Below are 10595 nucleotides of genomic sequence, written 5' to 3'. Positions count from 1 at the left end.
TTGAAATAATTGTATACCCTTCCGACAAAGACATGCAATTGTTACAATCTTTAACATTATTAAACAACATAATACACATCTACGTTTAAATTTAAAGATACGCAGAAGATACGCATTTAAATCAAATTTAAGGTTTTCGAAACACATATCAATGTGCAAAAAGAAAACACCATCACAATTACGACAATTCTACCATCTATCATATTTGGTAATTGTCAAACAAGAATATAATTGTACAATTTGCATTTTAGCTATTAGATCAGAGCAATGGCTATTGTAGCAAATACTTGTAATATTAACACAATGATATGAATATTTGATGAAGGGGTGTCTCCTTAATTCCGCCTCAACAAAAATATAAGAAAACAAGTTCGCCATATAAATCATTGTGCATTATTATAAAAACAGAAACCATAAAGAATAAATCTTGATGGGTCAATGAGGTGGGATTAAATAGTAACAAATAAATACACTTTCAGGTTGTTACATAACAGAATCTTGATACAGAAAATTGACAAAACGGGAAAGCAAAACAAATAACGATCATGCACTTTTATAGGCAGATCGGTCTCTCACTTTGGAAAGTACTTTACTTACATCCGACTTTCTTCTTGCCAAATTGACGTTCATATGCTTTACACTCAATCATAATCACCAAATTGTGCAATTAAAGAAGATCTTGATATTTTTAGTGGAAAAAGTGTTACATAATGCGGGATAAATTCCGAGGGTGAGAACAGTCGTTTAACAAAACATTTCATTTATTACACAAACAGCTGTGTTATATGTAATAAAGCATTAACACTTATATAAAATGAATAAAGTATATCGAAGTGGAAGGGAGGAAACCGTATTGTAAAGATATGACAAAACGATCAAGAGTTGTACTAATGGGGAATTCATAAATATCCATTTATATATTTTAAGCTTAAAGACTGACAGTATACAGGAATAAGTTAATTATTCAAGTATAACATTGCATGACTATGTATATATTTATAATAATGTAAATAAATGTATATAACTTCGACTGGCTTAAACATTATATAATTATATATACGATGCCATATATACCATGAACACCTACAGCACACACAAATAACAATGTTTTCTAAGTTACAGATAGTTAAACTCGTCTGAGCATAAAGTTGTTAATGTTTTTGTTTGATATTTTGCGTTCTGTTCTCTCGATTTTCAATAATAATAGTTTAAAGAAATTTCGTTTCTTTCGTCAGCAACTTATTTGACTAATATTACATGCGATTTTGGTCAAAAGTTTGAAGCGTTTGATAATATATTATTACAATATATAACTTGTGAACTATGACATACCGCTTAGTAATTAAGGGTGATCTGAATTACTAAGTAGATCATTTGGAATGTGCTGTTTTCGGGGCATCCGTAGCGGAGTGGTTTGAAACCACTTGCTCCTCACTGCTGTGGGTTCGAATCTCGAAAGGGCTCTTGGATTTTTTTATGTAAGGCAGCTATCAACCTTGCTATCTTACGTAACGTCTGTCGTTCCACTCAGGTGCCCGTTCTGGCCTGAAATAATGCACGGAAGGGCACCTGAGCTCTTCCTCCACCAGTAAAGGCTGGAAGTCGCCATATGACCTAAAATGTGTTAGTGCGACCTAAATCCTTAGCAAAACAAGACAAAATAATATTCTAAAAGAGCACCATGTTTATAACTAAAATCCCTCAAAGGTTGCATACATAATAACTTCTCCCCGTTTAAAACTATATTATTATAATGCTTACACCAGAGACCTTCGTCAAATTCCAGTAAAAAAAAAACCCTGTTGTTCCAAAATCAATGAAGACACAATTGTGAAATATTAAAATGTAATAAATTGCATTTATTCTTATTGATTTTACATATTTTCAAAGTTTATAAATTTTTAAGTGATTTGTGAATGGTAATTTCTGGCAAGAATAGTGATGTATCATGTCCCAGATTACAGATGCAGTACGATATTTGTTGTTAAATAGGATTACGTTGCTTGGATTACGGAGAAAAATCTCGAAAAATGAATCAAATTAATGCAACTAGTGTTTTGGCTTTTTCAATAAGCCTTCATTCATCAACGGAAATCAATTGTCTCCCCGAATATAGTCTGAAAGTTGTGCATGTGTATAACGGTTTTTTTAAAATATAAAACAATAATATGGGAATTTCTTAGTTGAATACACATGTATGAGAAATGAAAAAAGTTTCAAAATAAATAAAAAGATACGAGGGATGTTCGAAATATACTGCTTATCTAGAGACTTCAAATTTCAAGTTAGCTCAAAAGTGTTCATTTCATGCCCTCGAAGTACTCCCCGTGGCTAAAAATGCAAAGTTTCAGTCGATGTATCCACTTCTTGAAGGCGTCACGGTACGTTGATTTGGGCACAGTAATAAGGTAGTGATGAATGGCAGATCCAAGTGCCTGTCGGGACTTATATATTTCCGCCCAGCAAGGAAGGATTTCAATTTCGAAAACAAAAAGAAATCACATGGGGCAAGGTCTGGAGAATACGGGGGGTGAGGCAAAACAGTTACTTTTTCTTTTTTCAAATACGCCGAACTATTGCGGAGGTATGAGCGGGGGCATTGTCATGTAAAAGACGGATATGCTTAAAACCAGTGACAGGGCGTCGTTTCTTATAATACTTTTTCAGTTTCTTAAGAACTACGTCTTTGTAGTACTTCCCGTGATACATTTGCCCTTTTTCACCGGCACTTGTATTGCGACTCCTTCACCAGAGAAGAAAATTGCATACAAAACCTTCTTTGCACTCAAAGACCGTTTCGCAATTATAGGGCGTTTGTTATGTTTAGTGGCCCAGATTTTGTTGCTAACTTTTCTGACGGGCTCAAATGAATAGACCCAAGTAATCACCTGTGACGACATTGGCAAACTGCTTTTTTGTCATATTTTGGAAACATTTGAAGCAGCTTTTTGGCCACCTTAACCCGTTACCTCTTTTGCTCATCGGTCAACAGATGTGGTACCCATCTAGCAGAAATCTTTCTGACTTTCAAATGCTTCTTCAAAGTAAAGTGAACCGTTGATAGTGATATGCCTACCTTTCATGCAATATCACGAACTGTAAATCTGGCATCTCCTTCAATGATATCGTTTATTTTGGAAACGATTTCGTTACGAGATGCAGATGTTGGCCTACCTGATTTTGGTGCATTTTTGATGCACTCTACACCGGACTCAAATTTCTTTTTCCATCGCCTTACTGTGTCATTAGACACACGAGAAGGCCCAATAGCAGTAGAGAGTTCAGTCATCAACTGTTTCTGATGAGCTTTGATGTAAGCCCGTATTTCATCTTTTTGTCGACGCTTCTACCAACTTTTTTTTAATACAGTGGTCAATGACTGCGTGTATTTAAATGGCAAATTGTTTGTCTTAAACTTAGTCTAACATGTACATTTATACACCGTTGTGTAGATATTAAATTAACTTATACAGGTATGTATTGGTTTTTATCATGTCCCACGTGGATCAATAAGTCATTCATTTCGAACAGCCCTCGTAGTTATCAATACGATAATAAAATAAAAATTTGCAGCCATTCTCATGCGGAATTTCATTTTGTTCTCTAAGAAATCTTTTCGAAACTATGTCGGAATATATCTAGTTAAGCGGACCCTAAACAGATAAACACTACTAGCACAATTTCTTATTGGGAGCTGTTGAACCCATCCCCCGCTTTTTACGTACTTTAATCAAAGCTACAACAAAATTCAGAATAACATAGAAAAGAACAAAATTATAGTCACTGTGAGAGAAAAGTATTGACAATTAACAAAAATGTAAATTAGGGAGTGATACATTGCTGTAAATGTCTTTCGAGTTAGAAATTGTGTACTGCTTTTTCTAAATTGACATAATCTTGATGATGTACTTCTTATGTTACTGCTTTTGGTTGTTCCTCATGTTACCGCTTTCTGTTGTTGTTGTTGTTGCTTTCCAAGTCTTTTTTTCTTTTCTTTATTTCTTAAAACTTGCTTCGAAATATGAATGCATTTATTAATGTTTCATAACACTGGTATAAAGTGATAGTTGCGAGTTATTCTGAAGATGGCAATGAAAACACTTTATGGCATTACAGCTTTTTATTTCGATGTTTTATCGTCACTCTTCACAGATAATGTAAAATTGTATGACAGCACAGGAATATTCGCCAGTTTTTATGGTTGCTTAGATCGGAGTAGTCTGAAATCAAGCAAAATCCATTAAATCGATTGAAATACATGTATTGACTATCAAAGATGAATTGAACAAACCCTAACGTTGTATGTGAACTGCTTTAAGGCACTGGTTATTTCAAATAATTAACCAACTTGTATACTTGTATAAATACATGCTATTATCTCTCTTCAGGTCAAGATATGGCACTGTTACGATCTATAATTATGAAATAATGCCTCATGTTTAAAATATTGCATTTACGAAACACATGAATCTGCAAAAACGAAGCATGACGATTCTATTATGAAACGTGTGTTGGAATATTTAAACAGGACTGGTGTATAACTGGCGTAAATAACAGGCCGTTATCTGAAATTACTATTGTAACAAATATCTGTAATATTAACATTGTCATGAATATTTGATGATGAGTTGTCTCCTAAAATTAGCCTCCAACAAAAAATGTCCATAAAATCATTGTGAAGATAAACAGAGACATTGTGGAAGAAAACCTTGTTGTTAAATTGGAACGAGAGTTTATGGTAACTGTTAATACACCTTAACGTTTAACAAACGTTTCTGTCTTTAATTAATAAAAGATATATTTGCACACAAAATTATGTGTTCTTGTAACATACATATAACCGTTTTATTTTCGTTCTGTGTTTTTTTTTTCTTTTCTTTTTAATTTCAATACTATACTTTAATGTTTGATTAATCTTCCTCATGTAAATTACTTTGATCACTTCAGTTTTAGTGTGTGAGCTATTTCAAAAGGTCAAACTAACAAAATCCTGTCGAGTACCAGTTTTGTTACTAGATTTGGGAGAAGTGAACTGATATCTCATGAAAATTTAAAGTAAATATAATTATATTACGTTGCTATCTTGAAGAGGAAATAGGTGAGAAAGGAAAAAGAATTGGACAAGTATACTCAAAAGGTAACTCTGTCCCTAAGATTGAATTTATAGTTTTAATTTTAACAACGTGTTAAGAATGGTCTATTGTCTTTCCAGATATGAAATAATATTGTCTTGTATACATTAAACACTATTTCTGTAGATGAAAGCGAGATAATTCCACTCGACAGAGATTCGAAAATGATCAGGAGTAGTCAAGAGTACTACATGTGCACAATTCATAAGGTTTCCCCTTTTAAGTTCCTCATATAAGTTTTAAGGTGAGTCTGAAAAGGTTAATAAGCTCATCACTCAGGTTCAAAAATCTTAAAATGCTTACCTTTTTCTTTTAACGTGTTAGTCATTCACCAAACTGGGGGGTAAGTACATAAGATACAGGCAAACCATTATTGGTTGGTTATGCACGTGCTGGTCACATCCTAATTGATATAGTTTTAGTTCTCTTGTAAATCATGTAAATAGAATGGATTCTGCATTAGCATACTCGTAAAATGGATATATGATAAGTATTATTGAATTTGCTGCGTAAACCCGGGTAATTCTAGATCATTCCTCGTACTATTCAACATATCCTTTAGTTATATCTACTAGTATATGAATATGATAACAATGTTCCTAAACAATAAACGGTTTTGTTTGAATTGTGTTGTAAGTGCGAAGTATTGTATATGTAAAATGCATGACATTTGTTCAACATAATTAGTGTACGTACATCAGAGCAACATTGTCGTAGGTAAAGGACAAAAACGAACTTTCTTTCTTTGAGATATCGTAAATCGATATATATTTATGGGTCTACATGTATAAAATGACACTATTGTACAACACTTACAGCATATACATAGCACGACAAATAAAAAACTATATTGTTGACATTTGAATATCATATTTTTTTGTTTAGTTCTTATTCCGTTCCTTGTAATATTGTCCGTGTAAATTTGTTGATTGCTTTAACGTTTTAATTGGTCTATTGGTCTATTGGTTAATGATGACATCCGCCAATACAAATACCACAGGCTACTGCAATACAAACATGTAAATGTCATGAAAATCGATCTAGTTTTTTATCTTTCACTACTAGACTCCACAAATATAGCCCGTTTTCATATCTCATATTATGTAACAAAGTTTAAATATTTTGTTCAGTACATGCTATTTGTCAAGTTAATAAACATTTTAGTACCATAACGACAATTCAATAAAAGCTAAGTTAACACTATAAAATGAAGAGTTTAAAAAAAGTATATTTAACAACCATAGTATTGTCATGTAACAGCTTGATATAAATTTTGGCATTTTGGAACAGAAAAAAAGTACTTAATCAATTGTAATCTTAATCACATTTTGCTACATTTCTTTTACTTACTTGAAGCCTCTCGAATCGCCCTGATAGATCGTTTTCTTTTGGTTATGAATTTTCTTTCAGAGAACATAACTTCATCACCTTGACAGAATTCAGCTATCCTTTTTCCGAAACGAAACATGTCTTGTGTAGGAACTATTGCCTTTGACGTGCATGTGAATGTCTGTGTCACATCATAGAAGCCTTTTCTCTGGAATATTTTTATATAACAATATAAAAAATGGTTAATATTTTACTTTTCTTTTTTTTAGTTTGAGTTTTGTCGGTTACATTAAAAGTTCGCGCAAAGAAGTTGACACACTGATAATATTTTAAAGTCTCGCCCAAAGCACCAAAAGTGAAAATGTTGCAGATTCGGTTTGATCGGAATTTTCCATGGACGACCGTTGTATATGCATGATGCTGTTCCGCCTCTCATCTTCCTATCCAGTCCTCAAAACTGGCTTGAGCAAAATATAAAACATTTACACATATGATTTTCTTTTCAAAATTTACATATTTCATTCCATGCTCATCTTCAGTGCGATCATTTTATTGAAATTGTACAAAGTGTTCCAAGGTTACCGAATTGTTCAAGTAGTAACTTCTCATTAACTTCAAGCAACGTTGTTCTTTTGCATGAATTATTTTGACAAAAGTGTATAAACTCGTTTGCATTGTTATTTGCAATAAACGGAAAAGTAATGAAAACATTCTATAACTACATTTATTGCCGTTTTATACAGGTCCATCATTTCACTCAGTGTATGGCGTGTTCTGAAGATATGACACCTCCGCATTTCGTTATTCCTGACCGCAGTGAAATTCTGAAAGGGTTTTAAACTAGTACAATTTAATTTATTGATATCCATTCGTATTCTTGTATCATCAAATAACTTATATAAAAGTTTTAACCTGTAAAATTGAGTTGGAATTGTTTGCATTTTCCAGTTCCGAAATTTCGTTCTGTAATTTTGGTTTCTTTTATTTGTATAATATATAATTTTATTTCACTTATTAGTAAATATTTATTATATGACCTGGAGTACACTTTTCAAGATATTGCAAGATTTGTGTTATTGTTTATCGTTATTTATCGTTGAAATGTTTTCTATATGTTTCAGCCTTTATAGTTTAAATGTATTACAGTGTTCAAAGTTTTTGTGTACGGCCTGTTGACTTTACTTCATCGTGTACTAATATCAATACCAAGTTACAAAATAACTTTACTTGATTGAATAATAAGAGATAGTGAATTTAAAGAAAATAATATATAAAGGCAGGTGTATACTGACTGGTTGTATATATAGTTTAAAATCATACCGTGTTAAAGTCATGCAAATTTAGCGTTGAAACAATTTTGTCTGATAATGAATTTATTTTGATCAGTGCATATTGTCCCTGTTTATCAAACACAGCATCGTCAACTGCAATGATCTTTCCTCCATAATGAGATTCAAAACTCTGAAACTGTAGTTAAACAAACATATCAAAATGTAAAAAATAACCTGAGAAAGGGAGATCAATCGAGAAAAGTGGAAACAATAGAGATATAATTTAGCTTTAAATTTGTCAGGCGTAAGCAATTATTTATCTTCAAGATTATCCGGATCAATTGTCCTAAAAGACTGCAAAAATAACAACCCTGCGATAGATAACATTGCAACATTTAACATTAAATACACAGTAGTTATTACAGAGTCCGGCAAAAAACATACCTTTGAAGAGCTGTGAAAGATAAAGCAATTAAATAAAACTTTTAAACTTGGTTTAGCAACAACTGTAACGTCAACGGGCACAGGTTGAAGATATATTCAATCAGCATCACCCCCCCCCCAAAAAAAAAGAATTTTTAGAAGTATAAAACATTGATAATATATGACATGATAACAACGACACATAGATGATACCCGAGGAGCTATACGCTACAACGAATCTTTACTGTACTTAAATCAAGGGCATTTGTAAATTTGCAAGGCCTAGGCAAAAATGGAAAAATAGGTTAGGTTTATCAAAAATGTACAACTTTGTTTGGCATTGATGACATAATCGGTTAATATATTCCATGGACAGTTCCTGCAATTATTCTAGATAATTAATTGTTCAGCAATTGCTTACCATTTAGTTGTCATATCTTAAAATCATGCTTTAACTTCTTATCTAAGATTTTAATAACGCTTTGGAAAAGTAATTTAAAGTCGATGTAGATGTGTTTACCTCTGGAACAGCTCTTGCTGCTACTGCAAAGAAAGCCAACAAACATATTTTTCGCGAGTCCTGAAAGTAATTCAGATCATATTGAAATGTAATCATTTCAACAAAATAAAGAAAATATTGATTTGGACGGACGCACATCGGAATTTAACAGAAATAATATTTACGCAGAAAAAGAGGAAAAAAACACAAATCAAGTTAATTATATTTATAAAAATGGCTTAGTGAATTCAACTATATAAAAGCAAACAAGAAACTGCTTAATTGCTTACTGCCAAGTATAAAGAATTAAGACTATTTTGAGTTGTTGGAACGAATGTATATTTGAAAAAAAGAAATGAGACAAATTTGAATATAAAATCTACGTTTTTTATAGATCACGTTTGGATGGTATTGTTCATAGTTTAATCCAATACCCTGACGAGTTAAACTGTAATTAATGGTCCATCGTCAAAGTATTTACTTAGCTGTATGACCAATACCTCAATCATGACAATGGCAATATTGTATACATATTGATATAGATATATAATAACTAACTATACAACTGTACATCTACACTTTTATTATGTTGTTATGATTATGGTTAGCTAAGAAGCTTGAACATCAATAATTTTGATACAATTGTTATTAAAATAAATCAAATAAAGCATCATTTCAGCCTATATATTTCATGGCTATAAATTATCATATTTTTGTCTGTTTAAATTTTCATTTCAAACTATACAACTCTCGTAAATGTGTATATGATGTTAGATCTTAATGCTTACATTTTAAAGTTGGTCCTGTATATCGAATTGTTTTATAATTGACTATTCCTGGCCTAATATAATTTCTTTATTTGATCTTGAATTTACACACCGTCTGTCATTTACTTTATTTTAAACAATTCATGACTGATCACCAACTGCCATTTCAGCGGCCATATGATTCATGTATAAAGCAGAAGTGATGTAAACAAGCTACCGATATCGCTCTGTAGCACGGATTAATCAGAATTTAGAATTGTTATGTGACAATAATGAATTTCTAATCTTTAACTCATCCGCAGATGCGTTTAACCATTTGCATGTTAACTCACAACGATATCAATGTTTAACTTTTCTTCCGTCTTTAAAATACATTAATCTGTTTTGAAACAATTCTCAATTGTAACATGACTATGTTATATCTTTTTATTAATAACTTATTAGAGGAAACCTTTGTCAAACTTAATTTTAGGTGTAATTTACTTTTAAATATACACAACTTACCATAGTTAGTTTTATCATTTATTTAAGTATATGATCCCTCCAAACATAGAATGTCATCAAATACCTCAGAATCAGTCTGTTTTGTGATTGCTTGAGGTATGTATTTATATATTTCTACAAATGTCAATGCCTTTTTAAACGCAATCATAAACAACACAAAGGCGGTAGTGTTCACTACTGTTGCATATCTTTGACATTAAAAGAAAAATATCTGTATCCTGTCTAATCATTGTCAAAATATATATGTTAATTAAATGGGTTAATTTTGTATAAGTCATTAAATGTCAAATAGCGCTGAGTGATGTCATAATTAATTCCATCAAATGTGAATTTTATTATTCTTAAACAGGTTTTAACTTTACTCTAGTTGTTTAGGAGCTGTTTGAGGTTTTAACTTTACTCTAGTTGTTTAGGAGCTGTTTGTGGTACAAAGCGGTCAATCGTATGACACTACTTAATTTCATATGTGTATCCCTTTTTATAAGCTGATAATAGACTGCTCTTAATTCAATTTGTTAATGCAGTGTACACTGTATCTTTTCACTTACATAAAAAATATCAAATCTGTAAATTGGTTAGGAGTAAGTAACTGAATAAAAAATAAGGCATACTATTTACGTGAAATCGATTAGGAATACAAAAAATAGCAATCTTTAAAAAAACGAACATT

General features: G+C 31.7%; 1 protein-coding gene across 1 annotated transcript; it reads right to left on the bottom strand.

The window, feature by feature from the left end:
- Window positions 1-5592: 5592 nt before the first annotated feature.
- Window positions 5593-10020, bottom strand: LOC132755241 (uncharacterized). The gene is made up of 6 exons (XM_060746062.1): window positions 9926-10020; window positions 8676-8735; window positions 7782-7928; window positions 7184-7285; window positions 6483-6669; window positions 5593-6136 (listed from the first exon to the last, which is right to left on the bottom strand). The coding sequence occupies exons 1-6, from the start codon at window positions 9941-9943 to the stop codon at window positions 6099-6101; spliced, it is 552 nt and encodes a 183-aa protein (XP_060602045.1). The 5' UTR covers window positions 9944-10020; the 3' UTR covers window positions 5593-6098.
- Window positions 10021-10595: the final 575 nt, after the last annotated feature.

Source organism: Ruditapes philippinarum, unplaced genomic scaffold, assembly GCF_026571515.1.
Source record: "Ruditapes philippinarum isolate M1 unplaced genomic scaffold, ASM2657151v2 ctg1083_1_1_1_1, whole genome shotgun sequence".
In the NCBI taxonomy this organism is placed as follows: Eukaryota; Metazoa; Mollusca; class Bivalvia; order Venerida; family Veneridae; genus Ruditapes; species Ruditapes philippinarum.
The sequence above is the reverse complement of the archived record's forward strand: the minus strand, read 5'-3'. Positions and strand labels throughout refer to the sequence as shown.